The sequence below is a fragment of the Cydia amplana genome, chromosome 25 (genome assembly GCF_948474715.1).
Source record: "Cydia amplana chromosome 25, ilCydAmpl1.1, whole genome shotgun sequence".
In the NCBI taxonomy this organism is placed as follows: Eukaryota; Metazoa; Arthropoda; class Insecta; order Lepidoptera; family Tortricidae; genus Cydia; species Cydia amplana.
The window spans coordinates 9,102,865-9,121,941 of NC_086093.1; the positions used below are offsets into that span (position 1 = coordinate 9,102,865).

General features: G+C 47.1%; 1 protein-coding gene and 1 long non-coding RNA gene across 2 annotated transcripts in view; one reads left to right on the top strand and one right to left on the bottom strand.

Moving 5' to 3' along the window:
* LOC134659633 (uncharacterized) overlaps window positions 1–19,077 on the top strand; it is a 198,029-nt gene that overhangs the window by 81,940 nt on the left and 97,012 nt on the right. The window lies entirely within an intron of this gene.
* Window positions 1–19,077, bottom strand: part of LOC134659620 (spectrin beta chain) — a 124,063-nt gene that overhangs the window by 3,355 nt on the left and 101,631 nt on the right. The window contains exons 71-83 of the mRNA XM_063515302.1: window positions 17,336–17,497; window positions 15,967–16,115; window positions 15,375–15,561; window positions 13,399–13,534; window positions 12,587–12,748; window positions 10,990–11,121; window positions 9,798–9,906; window positions 8,582–8,748; window positions 7,257–7,477; window positions 6,634–6,779; window positions 4,863–4,941; window positions 3,740–3,828; window positions 2,592–2,876 (exon numbers count right to left, since the gene is read on the bottom strand). Of these exons, the coding sequence (XP_063371372.1) occupies window positions 2,592–2,876; window positions 3,740–3,828; window positions 4,863–4,941; window positions 6,634–6,779; window positions 7,257–7,477; window positions 8,582–8,748; window positions 9,798–9,906; window positions 10,990–11,121; window positions 12,587–12,748; window positions 13,399–13,534; window positions 15,375–15,561; window positions 15,967–16,115; window positions 17,336–17,497 (2,024 nt within the window). The remainder of the gene's footprint in view (window positions 1–2,591; window positions 2,877–3,739; window positions 3,829–4,862; window positions 4,942–6,633; window positions 6,780–7,256; window positions 7,478–8,581; window positions 8,749–9,797; window positions 9,907–10,989; window positions 11,122–12,586; window positions 12,749–13,398; window positions 13,535–15,374; window positions 15,562–15,966; window positions 16,116–17,335; window positions 17,498–19,077) is intronic.

Here is a 19,077-nt window from a genome sequence, read left to right on the forward strand (position 1 = left end):
ACTATATAACAGATTTATAAAAGAGGAAGAAAGAAGTCTCTACACTACTTAAGCCTTTACCACGTAAAGCCCACCGTGCAGAATTTTACTATTACTAATTTGAACCTTGTTGTATATGGACTAGTATAATATATCGGGTTGAATATCGTTTGATTGAGAAAGCGATGAAATAAAGGTTCTAATTAGATAGTAACGGAATCTAATACACATTGAGCCTTATGAGGTTAAAATATACTAATAATTAGTACTAATTAATAGGTACTAAAACAGATTGAACAATATGTTTAGAGGAGTGTTGCGTGGCGTTCACACTAATGTAGTATTATATAAGTATAAGTAATCCCCTTATATAAGTAATCCCCATTTCTACTAGGAAAACCAATTAGATGCATTCGGGTGATTCGGAATATGTACAGAATGTTAGGTAACTTCGAAAATCGCCATTAATTCAATCAATTTAGAGTTCATTTTCGGATTACTTGACAATTTTGAGTATTCGTATTTACCCGAATATACCATACCGATTTCTACAAATGGATTTAGGCCAAAGTTAATATTGTTCATATCTGATTATTACAAAAATACTAGTTAAATTAATTCTACAAAATGTTAGTAATAGAACTAAATCGTTAAACAACCATAATTTAGAAAAAAACTACCACTCAGTCTCCGACATATCACATAAAATGAAATACCTAATAATTTTAAGAAATAGTGTTTCTCACAAATGTTTGCCTATAATAACAGGAGTTTACCAAAAACTATAGAATACTATTTTTACAAGAAAATATACCGGAGACTCAGATTTTGCAAGAAAAAGGTATCTCAGGCAAGCTTAAACAGGGCTCCCGGCTACCACACAGGCCTTCAACGCTTCAATAATCATAAAGCAACAGAGAGACGATAATGTCAAGAAAAGACTTGTAAGGTTGAATAAATTAATGTTTAGCTCCCAGCGGCTCATATTTGAGCCAGAACGCTTATGGGTGACGTCATATCGTGGGATTCGACAGGTTAAAATGTCTACCTGTCGTATCGTATTCTGAAGACAGTGAAAAATTATCCTTTAACTTTAAAATATTTAAAAGTGAAAAAAAAAACTGCTGCTATGGATGAGGTCTTGGTGGCTCAGATGGCAGAGCGCTGGAGTATCGATTCAGAGGCCGTGAGTTCAAGTCTCACCCAAGACAGTAATTTTTGCACTTTTAAATTTATTGTAAGCTTAATAGCATCGATCGCAGACGTTTCTGGTTGTTAAAAATTAAAAATATCCTTTAACTTTATTTTAATTATTCCCTGATACAAGTACATACCCGTACAAAGTCTTGGTTAGTGTGGTAAATTTAACCTTTACTTTTCTTTCCACAGGCAACTAATACTCATCGAGACAATTCTAAAAACCCCAAACACAATTAGGTTGCGTTGTTTTATCACAGAGTTCCTATGGTCACCTCCTGTCTCCATCATCAGATCAGCTCGATGGTACCATAATATTGGATTATCACCCGACTTACATATGTATGCTAATTTTCAGTTTCATTGGAAGTCAAAAAGTGGGTCTTTAACTTGCAAGGTTTGACCCGTATAAACATAGTTACATACTTACATATTACATACATAGATACATTGCAAGTTAACAAAAAGCTTGTAACAAGCACACCCCATCATGTCCACTACGAAATAACTCGTGTTGTGGTAAGAAAACGGATGTTTGGAGTTACCACTCTTTCTTTGTATATTTCTCTATGTCTATACTACAAGAAGCTTGGTACGTGTCATCTTTTCTTGACAATTGTCATCGTAGTTGATTATATGAAAATGGCCAGGCATACCTACTACTACTCGGCGTCTGGTCGTGACAGTTTGGGTAGATTTAAAATGGCAGTTGCATTTTGTAACATCAGTATGCATCATGCACAAAGCCTTAAAGAAATGCAAAAAGGCTAGGCTAAGAAGAAGCATCGATTATCAGGCGGCCTAGCCAAGGTGACAATCGCTTCGCCATCGAATCGCTTTGTGTCACTCTATCACTCTTCCACATTAGTGTGACAGTGACAGTCGCGTTTCGTTCGCTACATAGCGATAGCGATTGGCATGTTGTCTAGGGCCTGATCATCAGACCTATGTTCGAAATTATTCAATATTCAAGTTTAATGAGTTGCAAAAAACGCCATTGAAAAATCATTTAAAATCTATGCACTGAAACTATGTAGAGTCCGTCTACGCTAACTATGCATCAATTTGAATATACAGTGAGAGAATGTCATTATAACCGTCATGTTATTTTTTATAAAAACTTGACAATACTTTAATTGCAAATTCTGATAACCACGACCGACAAAATTCGTTAAGTATCTTTCAGACCCACTTGAATTTGATGAAACCTCTAATACAGGGGTCACCAAATGGCGGACCGCGGTCCGCATCCGGACCGCCGAACTATTTTTTTTTTTCATATTATAAAACTCAAGAAGAAACTGACCGCGATGGTCATTTTATTTTAATAACCGGACCCCTGAAGAAACTAGTGACCCCTGCTCTAATAGTACCAAACTGCACGACCAGCGTCCTACTCGCACACGCGCACTAACCCAGCTCGCTCGCCGAGTAGAAGTGCGACGTCTCCACGCCCCAGTTGTTGTTGCTTCTCTCGTAGTTCCACTGGTTGCGGTTCTGGTCGCGCGCGCGCTGCTGGTAGCTGTTGACCAGCGCGGAGACCGGCTGGCGCTCGCTAGCGCCATGTTGGCGCTCGGTGGCGCCATGTTGGCGTTCGCTGGCGCTATGTTGGCGCTCGGCGGCGCTTTGTTGGCGCTCCGGCAACGCGGGCGGGCGGTCCGGGGGCCCGGACAGCGGTAGCGGCGGCGCGCCGTCGGCTACTAAGTTTGTAGGTTATATTTTAGCGCGTATACTTCAATATTAGGTCGTGAAAATTTAAATGAACCCTTTAACGGGTGTATTTGAAATAAAGTACAAGATCATTGTGGGAAATATATTCCCTCTGCCTTATAAATCCTTAATGGTTCAAAATATGTAGTGTTTAATATTTCAGTATATGCGCTTTGAAAACTAAAAACATATATAATAAGTAGTATAAAATAAAACTAAGGACGAAACATAAAGCTCTGATAAGCTCGACGACACAAAAGCAAAAAAAATCTGAAAATCCATATTTCAATACAATTAGTAATTTGTTATTTTATTTTAATATTTTTGGTGGCAGCCATTTTAAAATGGCTGTCAAACACAACAAACGTGCTGGTGGTTTTAACTTTCCTGTAATAAAATAGTATTTTATCATCGTTCACACGGGTCCTGGCAAACAAAAAGTCAATCCTTATATTCTGCTATTTAGATAAATACAGTCAGCAGCAGAAGTTACAAAGCGGGCCAGGTGTTCAAAATGAGCTTGACGCGACTTAATTGTTAAGAAAATAAGAGCGTGACAAGGTCATTTTGAACACCTCGTCCGCTTAGCAACGTCTGCTGCTGACTGTATACTACATTTCAAATACCAAGGCCCGATTGCACTTGAAACTTAACAATGGGGCTCATAATGTTTGCCTTTTGTTATTCACTAATCCTATTGTTAACGCCCAATGACCGTCTCAAGTGCAATCGGGCCTTGGTATTTGAAATGTAGTATACAAATAACCAACAACTTTTCGAAACACCACACGTGCATCTCTCACTATCGTGTGTGTGTGTGTGTGTGCGTGTGTGTGTGTGTGTGTGTGCTTACCATCGCGCTGAGAGTTGATGAACTCGGAGTTGATGTCGCGCCCGTTGGAGAACCGTGAGCGGCCCCAAGACGAGGACGTTTCAGAGTTCCTGCAACACAAACATTACCCGTGTGGATTATGGGCAAAACATTCAGAGTATATAGGGCAAACCTTGGCTTATCGGTGATACTTGGTAATTCGGTGATGATGCGTTGTTATCTTACGCTGAGCTTACAATGCTGAAATGTAAGCAATTAAATCGCTGCCAACCCAATTGCAAGCATCAAAACTAACAGCTGCCAACAATTTTATAGCTCGCATTTCCTCATGGCTCGAGTCTATGATATGATTGATAAGGACCATACACAATAGGCTAGATGACACATTTCCATTAATAGTATAAATCGATCAGGTTTCATTACTTACATTCCTTACATTTTACATTTTATCCAAAAAATATTGTATAGCAACTATATACTTAAACGCAATATTTCACCGACAAAAACACAATTTTCTTGTTTTCTCCACGTCACGTTCACTTATAGTTTTGTGAAGGGCGTTTCGCGAGTGAATTGCGTCTGTCGGACTTTGATTACAATTTCTGACTTTTGTGTTACTTTAATGCAATGGATCCCATATAGACATTTGATCCTAAAAATAAACCCAATCGATTGATGTCATAAATGAAAATTAGTCATGTAGCCTATACCCTACCTTACCTACCCTAGACAGTAAATGTTTTTCGGGCAAACATTGTCTATGGAAATATAGTTTTAAAAAGTAAATGTGACACCTCTTTGTTTCATATTTGGCTATTGCAAAACTTACCTAGAGTCTGTTCGGGAAGAAAAGAGTCGTGGAATGTATGGGGCCCAATACACGACTCTTCTTTTTCCGAACAGGCTCTACCAGGCGTGGCTCACTCCGCGATTTCGTCGCTTTGCTACAGGTAGCTATAAGTACATCCGTTCCACACCAATTTTGGTGTCTAGCCATAAGCCGCGCGTGGCGCTGTCGCCACCTAGCGGCCATATCTGTGCTGATCGTAACAGACGCGTTTTGTTAGAGAGTGAGTCTTCTGTACCTAGTACTATTATTTATTCTGTGGCTCTAGTAACCTATGTAAGTGAGTGATGGTGTTACCTCATAACGACTTCGGACACGTCCTCCTGGCTGGCGCCGGGAGCCTTGCGCGGTGGCAGAGATGGCAGCACTGAAGATTCTGAAACGCACAATAATGTTATATTTATAGGCACCCTACACACTTTGCCGGCTGACCAGGGGCATGCCAGGGGCCCGTTTCTCAAAAGCTTGTAACTTGTAATACAAGTGGAAGTCCCTTTCTAAAAGCTGTCAAAGTGATATCCGCTTGTATTACAAGTTACAAGCTCTTGAGAAACAGGCCCCTGCCTGCCAGGCCTGATTAAGCCTGCGGCATACACGCGCGGCAAAAACCCGCCGGCATAGTGTGTTGGAGCCTTTACGATGAAATTACGCGTATTATGTTCTAAATACAAACAGGGAGCCTAACTATACATATAGGATGACAATAATTAATAGAAACACTAATCGAATCCATCTGACCTTCCAACTTAGAGGGGAGACTAGCCTTAGGCCATTTGGGATTATTACGATGTTTTACCTATATACTTCCCCTGTGTGTCGACACTCCTGCGGTCCAGGCTGGCCTGCTTGCCCTGACTGGCGGTGTAGCAGGCAGTGTACTATGTTACCTATATTCCTCTCCTGTGTGTCGACACTCCTGCGGTCCAGGCTGGCCTGCTTGGCCTGACTGGCGGTGTAGCGGGGAGTGTACTGTTACCTATATTCCTCCCCTGTGTGTCGACACTCCTGCGGTCCAGGCTGGCCTGCTTGGCCTGACTGGCGGTGTAGCGGGGAGTGTACTATGTTACCTATATTCCTCCCCTGTGTGTCGACACTCCTGCGGTCCAGGCTGGCCTGCTTGGCCTGACTGGCGGTGTAGCGGGGAGTGTATTATGTTACCTATATTCCTCCCCTGTGTGTCGACACTCCTGCGGTCCAGGCTGGCCTGCTTGGCCTGACTGGCGGTGTAGCGGGGAGTGTACTATGTTACCTATATTCCTCCCCTGTGTGTCGACACTCCTGCGGTCCAGGCTGGCCTGCTTGGCCTGACTGGCGGTGTAGCGGGGAGTGTACTATGTTACCTATATTCCTCCCCTGTGTGTCGACACTCCTGCGGTCCAGGCTGGCCTGCTTGGCTTGACTGGCGGTGTAGCAGGCAGTGTACTATGTTACCTATATTCCTCTCCTGTGTGTCGACACTCCTGCGGTCCAGGCTGGCCTGCTTGGCCTGACTGGCGGTGTAGCGGGGAGTGTACTATGTTACCTATATTCCTCCCCTGTGTGTCGACACTCCTGCGGTCCAGGCTGGCCTGCTTGGCCTGACTGGCGGTGTAGCAGGCAGTGTACTATGTTACCTATATTCCTCCCCTGTGTGTCGACACTCCTGCGGTCCAGGCTGGCCTGCTTGGCCTGACTGGCGGTGTAGCAGGCAGTGTACTATGTTACCTATATTCCTCTCCTGTGTGTCGACACTCCTGCGGTCCAGGCTGGCCTGCTTGGCCTGACTGGCGGTGTAGCGGGGAGTGTACTATGTTACCTATATTCCTCCCCTGTGTGTCGACACTCCTGCGGTCCAGGCTGGCCTGCTTGGCCTGACTGGCGGTGTAGCGGGGAGTGTACTATGTTACCTATATTCCTCCCCTGTGTGTCGACACTCCTGCGGTCCAGGCTGGCCTGCTTGGCCTGACTGGCGGTGTAGCGGGGAGTGTACTATGTTACCTATATTCCTCCCCTGTGTGTCGACACTCCTGCGGTCCAGGCTGGCCTGCTTGGCCTGACTGGCGGTGTAGCAGGCAGTGTACTATGTTACCTATATTCCTCTCCTGTGTGTCGACACTCCTGCGGTCCAGGCTGGCCTGCTTGGCCTGACTATCTCTGTGTTCCTGCAGGATCTCGGCCTGCGTGCGCGAGCGCTGCTGCGGCTCGGGCGACTCGTTCGAAGACGATGACGCGCTCCTACACAAAATATATACAAACATTAGTATGAGAACATATCAGAATAACGATTAACTTGAATTAAATGTACGCGGTAATATTAACTCGTTCGTAGGCGATTTTCGCTACACACGGGCATTTTCCGTGTTATTGGCTACGATCGTACCGCGTAGCTCGCGCTGGCTGTAAATGTATTAATATTGCGATGACATTTTAAATCAAATCTGTTGAATATTTCACTAACTTCCCTTTAGAGTTTGAGTCAATCATCATCCATAGATCCATAGATCCACCTAACTCGGAAATGGTAGCCGTTGTAGTATAATTATTGACCGAGCGAAGCGAAGCGTCGCCGTGTCAGCTCGGGCGACATAATATCTTTCTATCTTTTAGTGTGATCTTAACTTTAAAATTGAGTAGTGTTCATGTAAAATTATGTTTTGTTTTGAGTTGAAGAAATGAGTTTTGCCAATTTGAATAGTATATAGTCGCAGTGACCTCTGCAGCCTCCTCTTGAGCTCGGCGTTGGGCGAGTCCGGCGGCGCGTACGGCGTGAGCTGCAGCTCGGGCGGCAGCGCGGCGTGGAACGACAGCTTGGCCACCCACTCCTGCATGAGCGCGGGGGTTGGGCAGCCGAACAGGTACTCGGCGCCGTCCGCGCACGTCAGCCGGAACACGTTGGCGCGCTTCGTGTAGTCGCCGGCCGGGTCGCAGCGGGCCTGCGGGGAACTTACTTGTTAGTTAACATATTTAGACGACTCGGACTTTACGAGACTCGGAGCTTACAAAACTTCTCTTAAATTAAGTATTTTAAGTAGAGTCCTTTGTTGAGTCTTTTTTAAGAGCAAAAGGACTCGAGCCTCCGAATAAAGACTCCGTGAAAAATTTTATAGGATTTTCCTGAATAACAGTAAAGAAATTTCGCTTTTTTGTATGATTTGTGTACCTATAGTTCGTTTTTTTAGCATTAGAAAGAACTTGCAAGAAGGTAAGCGATCTCGACATGTCTTTTAATTGAAAAACGCTTTTTAAAAATCAGTAACTATTACTCATGAAAGCAGAAGAATATAAATGATCGTATTAGATTCATAATTGTTACATATTTGCCGTTTTTTATTTTTAAAACGTGTTTTTCAATAAAAAGACACGTCAAGATTGTTTACCTTATTTCTAATGCAAAAAAAAGAATTATAGTTAATGTATCTCCTGCCTAGTTAAAAGTCCTAATGTGTCAACGTAGAACATATTATACATGGGCCATATTATTTAAAGTTGTCCCGACACTTTTTTTAATTTGTGAATTTCTATGTTATTTCTACTCAGAATCACGAGCTCTTTCTATACTAATAGGAGAAAAAAATTGTCCCACGGTTTTTTCCCATTCCGTTACCATTTTTCATAGACTTTGTGTGGCGGTCACGGAATGGAAAGATCGAAAAATTTATGGAAATTTTGGAACACTTTTTTTCTCCTATTAGGATCAAAAGAGCTCATGATTCTGAGTAGAAATAACATAAAAAATCCTAATTTTGAAAAAAAGTGTGTCTTCTTCCTCGCGTTATCCCGGCATTTTGCCACGGCTCATGGGAGCCTGGGGTCTGCTTGACAACTAATACCATGATTTGATGTAGGCACTAGTTTTTACGAAAGCGACTGCCATCTGACCTTCCAACCAAGAGGGTAAACTAGGCCCGTATTGGGATTAGTCCGGTTTCCTCACGATGTTTTGAAAAAAGTGTGTATTTAAATAAAATGGCCGACTCCCTGCCTGTAGTCTGCCTAACCGGTAGCCTGCACGCAGCAGCCTGCTGTAGGGTACTCACGTTGAGGATGGCCTGCGGCGGCGCGGCGGCCTTGGCGGCGCTGAAGTCCAGCTCGTCCCTGAAGAAGCACAGCAGCTGCCCGCACAGCACGCAGTAGTACGAGCGCCACGAGCGCACGGTGGCGCGCTTGCCGCCCACGCCAGACTCCTGCTTGCGCTCCAGGTAGCCTGCACGATACGACACATTGCGAATAAGATCTGCTTTGACGGACGGTTGAGTGGTAAAAATGCTCTTTTGTACAATAAAGTCGATTGTGTATATCCCCTCGTGTAAGTAGCGGTAAGTTAGTCGTGAAAGTGTTAAGGCCACCCCATACTACACCCCACACGTCGATTGAGTGTCGGCGCATATAGTTCGTTTTTTTTAGCATTAGAAAGAACTTGAAAGAAGGTAAGCGATTTTGACATGTCTTTTAATTGAAAAACACTTTTTAAAAATCAATAACTATTACTTATGAAAGCAGAAGACTATAAAAGATCGTATTAGATTCATAATTGTTACATATTTACCGTGACTTATTTTTAAAATGTGTTTTTCAATTAAATGACACATCAAGATTGTTTACCTTATTTCTAATGCTAAAAATAACGAACTATAGTCAGCGCTATGAAAAATGACGTCGCCGCGCAGTTGCGCCAACATTGCGTCGAGCAGCAGCGATAGAGTTGACTAGAAGCCCACGCTCGGTAGACGCTAGTGTGGGGTTGGCCCTTAAAGTCAATTGTTAAATAGCTGAGCAAATTATAATTAGTATGCAAGTCTTTACTAAAAAGAAAATTATTTTTTTACACACTGTTATTTAGCTTCACTGCGTATATCCCTTTGTATATGGTGCTTCAAATCTTGTAACATAAATTTGAACCACTTCCAGGTGTCTCATTGAGCTGAAATTTCGCATACTTCCGTATTTGCGATGACAATGCAATAACATGCAAACATGGAGCTGATCTGATGATGCAGTCGGAAGGTAGCAAACGGAACTCTTCGATGGGAAAACATAAACACATTGAGTTTAGGCTCATTGAAAAGGTTTCGAGACGTACTTGATGGACATGCAAAGTACAGTCGGCAATAAAAGTGTGTATCAAAAAATATTTTTGACAGTTACTTGTTTAATTGTTAATCCCTTGTGAGTGAAAAGTGAGTGAGTTTAAATCCTTCGTGTGGGTGTGTGATGTACAAAACAGTGTAAATATGAGAGCGCGCATGAGATTACCTTCGATCTCGACGGGCGGCAGCTCGGCGTCGCCGCGCCGGTGGCGCCGGAAGCTCTGCGTGCGGCGCCGCGTCGTGAACGACGGCGTGCGCTTCGGCGTCTTCATCACCTGACACACAAATACAAATACAAATGGTTTATTCGCAGTAATATGGTTACATAGTGGTCTTAATTAGGTACAAAATTGTTCTACATATTACGCCTTTTCTGGCGTGTGAATATCAAATGAAAAACTTAAAATTAAAGGACTAAATCTATCATGCAACTAACTTCTCACACTTCTCAGCAAATGACGGCAAAATGTCATAGTTAAGCCATGTTGAAATAATTATCCGAAAAGCGACTGGTAAATATCAAATGATATTTCATACATAAGTTCCGAAAAACTCAGTGGTACGAGCCGGGGTTCGAACCCGCGACCTCCGGATTGAAAGTCGCACGCTCTTACCGCTAGGCCACCAGCGCTTCCAATTTACAATGAGGTGAATTTATAATGTGTTACTCTATATAAGCATAGAGAAATATAGTAACTATAGTAAGACAAGAGCTCACTCCATACATCAGTTTTGGTACCAAAAAGACTATTATTTTCAGTGTCGATATCTAGCATCGAGTAGCGGAATTATCAGTACTGCTACTTGACAATAGATGTAACACCGACCGGAAAGTCATATGTTGTTGAGCATTATACTTTGCGGTCGGTGCTACATCTATTGTCAATTAGCAGGACTGATGTCGACTATGAAAATAATAGTATTTTTGGTACTAAAACAGATGTATGGAGTGAGAAATCTATGTATTTTTTTACAAGCTTTTATTTAGTTTCACTACACCTGTCCCGTTGTCGATCTGTAATCAAATCTTGCAAGTTAAATTTGATCCACTTCCCGGTCTCCGATTGAGCTGAAATTTTGCATGCATGTATAAATCGGATGACAATGCAATATTATGGTACCATCGAGCTGATCTGATGATGGAGACAGGAGGTGGCCATAGGAACTCTGTGATGAAACAACGCAACCTAATTGTGTTAGGGGTTTTTAGAATTGTCTCGATGAGTATCAGTTGTCTGTCGTAAGAAAAGTACAGTCAGCGATAAAAGCTTGTACCAAAAATGAAATTTTTGCCAAAAACTTATTCTCTATGATATAGCTGAAGGTAAAGTGACTATATAATAAAGTGGCGGACTCACGCTCATGCTCTCTGCGCGCTTGACGGGCTCGCCGCGCGGCAGGCGCTCGAACTGCGGCGCGGGCGACAGCGTCTCCTCCGACGACGCCGGCGCAGGCGTCTGCGCGTGCGCCGCCTCCGACCCCGTGCTCACCTGCGACCAACAATACATAGTATACTATAGAGGGTCCTGTCATACTAAACTTTGTAGTCACAGTCAATTTACTGCCATTTATTTACTGACACACGACTAAAACTCAAAATGAAAACGTATAAAACTATCAAACAAATTGATAGGGTGCGTTGGGGTAAATGCGAAGGCGGGGTAAATTTCGAAACTGGCGAATATCTACTAAACTAGAAACACTTTCTACTGTAGCAACAGTACGCAAGATGCCATGTAAGCGTTGCAGCGGCGTCAAGTGTTGCTAAAGTATGAAGTGTTTCTAGTTTAGTAGATATTTGCCAGTTTCGAAATTTACCCCGCCTCCGCATTTATCCCAATGCACCCTATATGTGGATACATTATTTTATTATTTTGACCCACGTTCTTTCACTGATACCTATGTGTTAAAATTGTTAAATATCAACGCCATCTAGCCGAGCATAGGCTAAAGGTGTGTGCGCCATCTACGGAGAATGACTTTTTCTTGATTTTCGAGGCACGTTTTTTCCTTAGACTTTATTCATTTTATACGGAGTTACATATGTCTTTGCCTGCGAGCACACAAGTTACGAGAGGGCCATTACACACAAGAGAAACGAAAAGTTAAAGTAAATAGGGACGACTGATACTACGAAGTAAAGTCCGGGGACTATTTCCTCAACTAACTACATACAAAGCAGCCTTCCGCGGCAGTTTTCGTTACGTAGCCACTAGGTGTTGGAACAACATTCCACCTCCTATTAGGAACCAGCAAAGCATTCACAGTTTTAAATCAACTTTAAAAAAGTTTATGCTCAAACATCAATTAAACAAAGAATGCCTCAATCTTGAGACAAGCTACATTTAAGTACTCCAGACGTGTAGTGCCTGAGTACTGACTGCCTGTTGTTTCTTCCACAAACATTATTGTAGTTATTAAGTTTTTGTCACGACCCACGTTTTGTTGTGTTTTGCTAATGTGATGTTATAATAATGGTGTCTTTTAAATTTTTGTTTGTTATAATGTGTTCACTTCGTGCTGTAAAAGATCACGGCCCCGACGGAATACCAGCGCTAGCTTAGCCAGGCTAGCACCATGCTGAGTCGGGACCATTTCGTGGCTATTATGTTGTTGTGTCACTTGCCGTTTTCTTTTATTTTTTGTCACTAATAAACGCTCTCTATTCTATTCTATTCTACAAAGGTTAACTCCAGTGCCGTGACAGAGATACAGTATACCTAAATATCATGTAACTATGTCTCTGTTTGACCCATTAATTGACTGGTAAAGAATGCCTTTTGTCATCGAGTCCGCCATTTATCAATTTTTCTTTGTTCGCGCTAAAGATTAAATAAATAAATACCTGTGTTAAGCTTAGAATCAATTTAAAAGTGGAAAAGTCACTGTCTCGGGTGAGACTTGAACTCGCGGCCTCTGGATCTGACGTGTCTGCTTGTTAAAAATGAAAAATACCTGTGTTTCTAATATGGGAGCGGTGTCCCTCCTCCTGAGCTCGGCGATGCGCTCCACCTCGCGCTGGCGCTGCCGCTGCGCGCGCTCGGCGGCGTGCGCGGCCGCCGTGCTGGCGCGCGCCGCCTGCTCCGACTCCTGCTGCTGCTTGAAGGCTCGCTCCACCTGAACATTACTTGCAGTTTAATACGAATAGGAGAAAGGAGGAGTTTTGCCACGGCTCACGGGAGCCTGGGGTCCGCTTGACAACTAATCCCAAGAATTGACGTAGGCTTATTTACGAAAGCGACTGCCATCTAACCTTCCAACCCAGAGGGGAAACTAGGCCTTATTGGGATTAGTCCGGTTTCCTTACGATGTTTTCCTTCACCGAAAAGCGACTGGTAAATATCAAATGATATTTCGTACATAAATTCCGAAAAACTCATTGGTTTAAACCCGCGACCTCCAGATTGAAAGTCGCACGCTCTTACCGCTAGGCCACCAGCGCTTGCAGTTAGTTAAGAACTATAAATACGTAATAGAGGAGGAAAGATGCTAGGGCAGCTGATACGTCACACTGAAATTTATCAAAAACACCATAGAAGGGAAAATTGAAGCAAAAAGGAAGAAAGGAAGACCAAGGAGAGCGTACAAAGAGAAGGCAGAAGACCGCCAAACATGGAAATTGCTCCACCGACAAGTCTTACTCATAAATATATGATGTATACCTGGGGTCTCATTAGCCCACAACATGGAGTCCCACATAACCATCCCGGCCCGTCCCCGCGCCGGGTGGTATGCGCAAAGCATTTCCAAAAAAAAAAGGCGCTTACCAGCGTGATCCTAGTGAGTGCCTGTGCGCGGTCCTGCTGCGAGTGTATGGCCTGCTCGAGCTCGGCGTGGCGCGCCAGCAGCTCCTCCACCTGCGCCACGCTCTCGCCGACTTTTCCATCACGGACTAGGGGAACCCTAAACAACAAACAAAATTAATTGCTGCCAAACTTTTCACTAATAAGTTTTTGGCAAAAGTTTCATTTTTAGTACAAGCTTTTATCGCTGACTGTACTTTTCTTACGATAGACAACTGATACTCATCGAGAAAATTCTAAAAACCCCTAACACAATTAGGTTGCGTTGTTTCATCACAGAGTTCCTATGGCCACCTCCTGTCTCCATCATCAGCTCGATGGTACCATGATATTGCATTGTCACCCGACTTACATGTGTATGCAAATTTCAGCTCAATCGGAAACCGGGAAGTGGAGAGGGGGGTACAGACAGACAACGGGACAGGTGAAACTAAATAAAAGCTTGTAATAAGGAAACCGATTTTAATTTTTGCTGTTGCTGGGTTAATCCATATCGCGGCAGCTTGTCAACTTGTCAAGCCAAGTTCAGAGATAAAGGAACTGGCGACGCAACAGCCGCGTGTAATATTACACGAAACATTTCTAGCTACTTTTGAGCCCTTAACAACTCAAAAGTTCATTAACTTTTCTAGTAAATTAAATACTACAGGGCATCTAGATGTTGGTGGTAGATAGTGTCCCTCGCCGCCCAGGCCGCGTCGAGCTGGGCGCGGCGAGCTCGCAACGTGGCATGTCCTCGCTAACTTACTTGTTAGTGATCCAGTTGTCTAGTGCGTCCGCGTCTCTCCTGAACACCAGGGCGTCCAAGTGCTGATGGTATATAGTGTCCCTCGCCGCCCAGGCCGCGTCGAGCTGGGCGCGGCGAGCTCGCAACGTGGCATGTCCTCGCTAACTTACTTGTTAGTGATCCAGTTGTCTAGTGCGTCCGCGTCTCTCCTGAACACCAGGGCGTCCAAGTGCTGATGGTATATAGTGTCCCTCGCCGCCCAGGCCGCGTCGAGCTGGGCGCGGCGAGCTCGCAACGTGGCATGTCCTCGCTAACTTACTTGTTAGTGATCCAGTTGTCTAGTGCGTCCGCGTCTCTCCTGAACACCAGGGCGTCCAAGTGCTGATGGTATATAGTGTCCCTCGCCGCCCAGGCCGCGTCGAGCTGGGCGCGGCGAGCTCGCAACGTGGCATGTCCTCGCTAACTTACTTGTTAGTGATCCAGTTGTCTAGTGCGTCCGCGTCTCTCCTGAACACCAGGGCGTCCAAGTGCTGATGGTATATAGTGTCCCTCGCCGCCCAGGCCGCGTCGAGCTGGGCGCGGCGAGCTCGCAACGTGGCATGTCCTCGCTAACTTACTTGTTAGTGATCCAGTTGTCTAGTGCGTCCGCGTCTCTCCTGAACACCAGGGCGTCCAAGTGCTGATGGTATATAGTGTCCCTCGCCGCCCAGGCCGCGTCGAGCTGGGCGCGGCGAGCTCGCAACGTGGCATGTCCTCGCTAACTTACTTGTTAGTGATCCAGTTGTCTAGTGCGTCCGCGTCTCTCCTGAACACCAGGGCGTCCAAGTGCTGATGGTATATAGTGTCCCTCGCCGCCCAGGCCGCGTCGAGCTGGGCGCGGCGAGCTCGCAACGTGGCATGTCCTCGCTAACTTACTTGTTAGTGATCCAGTTGTCTAGTGCGTCCGCGTCTCTCCTGAACACCAGGGCGTCCAAGTGCTGATGGTATATAGTGTCCCTCGCCGCCCAGGCCGCGTCGAGCTGGGCGCGGCGAGCTCGCAACGTGGCATGTCCTCGCTAACTTACTTGTTAGTGATCCAGTTGTCTAGTGCGTCCGCGTCTCTCCTGAACACCAGGGCGTCCAAGTGCTGATGGTATATAGTGTCCCTCGCCGCCCAGGCCGCGTCGAGCTGGGCGCGGCGAGCTCGCAACGTGGCATGTCCTCGCTAACTTACTTGTTAGTGATCCAGTTGTCTAGTGCGTCCGCGTCTCTCCTGAACACCAGGGCGTCCAAGTGCTGATGGTATATAGTGTCCCTCGCCGCCCAGGCCGCGTCGAGCTGGGCGCGGCGAGCTCGCAACGCCGCCATGCGCTCGGCGACGTCGGCGGACATGAAGTGGCCTTCGCGGACTAGTTTTTCACCTGTCAAACAAAACAAACGTTAATTCTAGTCAACTTGTATAGGAATATAGACTGAAATACAGTCTGTCAAGCTGGATATGTCAGTAGCAATGTAAAGTAAAGTATGGTATCCCTAGGAAACGAACAAAAAGCAGCAATGTACACCGAACAACGATGAAATGTAAACAAAACAGTTCCACAGATAAAACATAAATAACACGCGATTTTCGAACAATTCAAAAGTAGTGTTGCCAGGCGTGGCTCACTCCGCGATTACGTCGAGTCGCTAGAAGTACATGCGTCCCACACCAAGTTTGGTGTCTAGCCATAGTAGTTGCCAGCTCAGTATAGGCTTATATAGACCCTACATACATACTACGTCGTGGCCAGCTCCGGGGCTGTCAGATACCCTACACCAGCACATACCGTCGGCATAGAGGGCGTTGAAGGCCTCGTCCTTGGCGCGCACCTCGTCTCCCAACTCCTTGTGCCGCGCCAGCAGCCGCTCGGCGCCGGGCACGTCGTGCGCCAGCTCCGGCGCGGTCACTGCTGCGATCATCTCGTTGGTCCACGCCCTGGATACAAAATGGAAGTGTGAAAAAACAAGTTCCTTATGCATGTTACAAGTTACTATTATAATCAAATTGCCAATATTCACAGCAGGTCCTGGTACAGCTCCAGCTGCTGCTGGCTGCGCGCGAGGTCAGAGCCTCCAGGGCTTCGGGCACATCTCCTAGTGTGTCAATACTCACAGCAGGTCCTGGTACTGCTGGAAATAGGCCTGCAGCTGTCCAGAGAGCTCCAGCTGCTGCTGGCAGCTGGCTGCACGCGAGGTCAGAGCCTCCAGGGCTTCAGGGACATCTCCTAGTGTGTCAATACTCACAGCGGGTCCTGGTACTGCTGGAAGTAGGCCTGCAGCTGTCCAGACAGCTCCAGCTGCTGCTGGCAGCTGTCCGCGCGCGAGGTCAGTCTCCAGGGCTTCAGTACGGATATGATGGTCGTTCTTGTCTACGTGACAGCGTGATAAAACGGTGTCCGTCACTTTCTTTCCCACGGTGTTAAACAGTGACAGTTATTTTATCACGTGGATAAAGATGGATAAAGCTATCCATAATAGGCTGGCAGGGACACCTCCTAGTGTGTAAATACTCACAGTAGGGCCTGGTACTGCTGGAAGTAGGCCTGCAGCTGTCCAGACAGCTCCAGCTGCTGCTGGCTGCGCGCGAGGTCAGAGCCTCCAGGGCTTCAGGGACATCTCCTAGTGTGTCAATACTCACAGCAGGTCCTGGTACTGTTGGAAGTAGGCCTGTCCAGACAGCTCCAGCTGCTGCTGGCAGCTGGCTGCACGCGAGGTTAGAGCCTCCAGGGCTTCGGGCACATCTCCTAGTGTGTCAATACTCACAGCAGGTCCTGGTACTGTTGGAAGTAGGCCTGCAGCTGTCCAGACAGCTCCAGCTGCTGCTGGCAGCTGGCTGCACGCGAGGTTAGAGCCTCCAGGGCTTCGGGCACATCTCCTAGTGTGTCAATACTCACAGCAGGTCCTGGTACTGTTGGAAGTAGGCCTGCAGCTGTCCAGACAGCTCCAGCTGCTGCTGGCAGCTGGCTGCACGCGAGGTTAGAGCCTCCAGGGCTTCGGGCACATCTCCTAGTGTGTCAATACTCACAGCAGGTCCTGGTACTGTTGGAAGTAGGCCTGCAGCTGTCCAGACAGCTCCAGCTGCTGCTGGCAGCTGGCTGCACGCGAGGTTAGAGCCTCCAGGGCTTCGGGCACATCTCCTAGTGTGTCAATACTCACAGCAGGTCCTGGTACTGTTGGAAGTAGGCCTGCAGCTGTCCAGACAGCTCCAGCTGCTGCTGGCAGCTAGCCGCGCGCGAGGTCAGGGCTTCCAGCGCTTCGGAGACATCTTCTAGTTTGGATGTGACGTGCTCGCGGGCGTCAGGGAAGGCTGCACCCAATCTGTAAGAGGTAAAAGAAGTTTTAAAAAAGCGTCACACAGGAGATGTAGTTTGCTTATTGAAACATTTGCAAATCTGGCATGTTGGAAAGCATTCCTTCAGCAGGTGTTTACACAAGAAAAGGAGACTGATGCCACTGCTTTAACTCTATTTTATAAAAATACAAGTATGACATTTATACTTGGTCAACCAGATCTTGACAGTAGAAAAAGGCGGCGAAAGATGTAGGCACGAAGGGATATCGTCCCATAGAAAATTTGAATTTCGCGCCTTTTTTTACTGACAAGATTTGCTCGACCGGCTATAGCTTACATATAATTTCCCCGATCAACGGAGGACTACTTTGTTCGTTTGTTTGTATATTTGCCAAGCGGGAGCGATAGAGAGGCTGATAGACGACCTCGTCGTGTACTGACCCGTCAGCCTCCTGCGTCAGTTTGTGGTGCTGCTCCTTGATGGCCGCCAGGTCGTCCTCGAGCGCCGTGAGCCGCCGGCGCTGCGCGCGGAGCGCCTGCAGCGTGCGTGTGGTGTCGGGCTCCCGCTACAGTATCGTGTACTAACCTGTCAGCCTCCTGCGTCAGTTTGTGGTGCTGCTCCTTGATGGCCGCCAGGTCGTCCTCGAGCGCCGTGAGCCGCCGGCGCTGCGCGCGGAGCGCCTGCAGCGTGCGTGTGGTGTCGGGCTCCCGCTACAGTATCGTGTACTAACCTGTCAGCCTCCTGCGTCAGTTTGTGGTGCTGCTCCTTGATGGCCGCCAGGTCGTCCTCGAGCGCCGTGAGCCGCCGGCGCTGCGCGCGGAGCGCCTGCAGCGTGCGTGTGGTGTCGGGCTCCCGCTACAGTATCGTGTACTAACCTGTCAGCCTCCTGCGTCAGTTTGTGGTGCTGCTCCTTGATGGCCGCCAGGTCGTCCTCGAGCGCCGTGAGCCGCCGGCGCTGCGCGCGGAGCGCCTGCAGCGTGCGTGTGGTGTCGGGCTCCCGCTACAGTATCGTGTACTAACCTGTCAGCCTCCTGCGTCAGTTTGTGGTGCTGCTCCTTGATGGCCGCCAGGTCGTCCTCGAGCGCCGTGAGCCGCCGGCGCTGCGCGCGGAGCGCCTGCAGCGTGCGTGTGGTGTCGGGCTCCCGCTACAGTATCGTGTACTAACCTGTCAGCCTCCTGCGTCAGTTTGTGGTGCTGCTCCTTGATGGCCGCCAGGTCGTCCTCGAGCGCCGTGAGCCGCCGGCGCTGCGCGCGGAGCGCCTGCAGCGTGCGTGTGGTGTCGGGCTCCCGCTACAGTATCGTGTACTAACCTGTCAGCCTCCTGCGTCAGTTTGTGGTGCTGCTCCTTGATGGCCGCCAGGTCGTCCTCGAGCGCCGTGAGCCGCCGGCGCTGCGCGCGGAGCGCCTGCAGCGTGCGTGTGGTGTCGGGCTCCCGCTACAGTATCGTGTACTAACCTGTCAGCCTCCTGCGTCAGTTTGTGGTGCTGCTCCTTGATGGCCGCCAGGTCGTCCTCGAGCGCCGTGAGCCGCCGGCGCTGCGCGCGGAGCGCCTGCAGCGTGCGTGTGGTGTCGGGCTCCCGCTACAGTATCGTGTACTAACCTGTC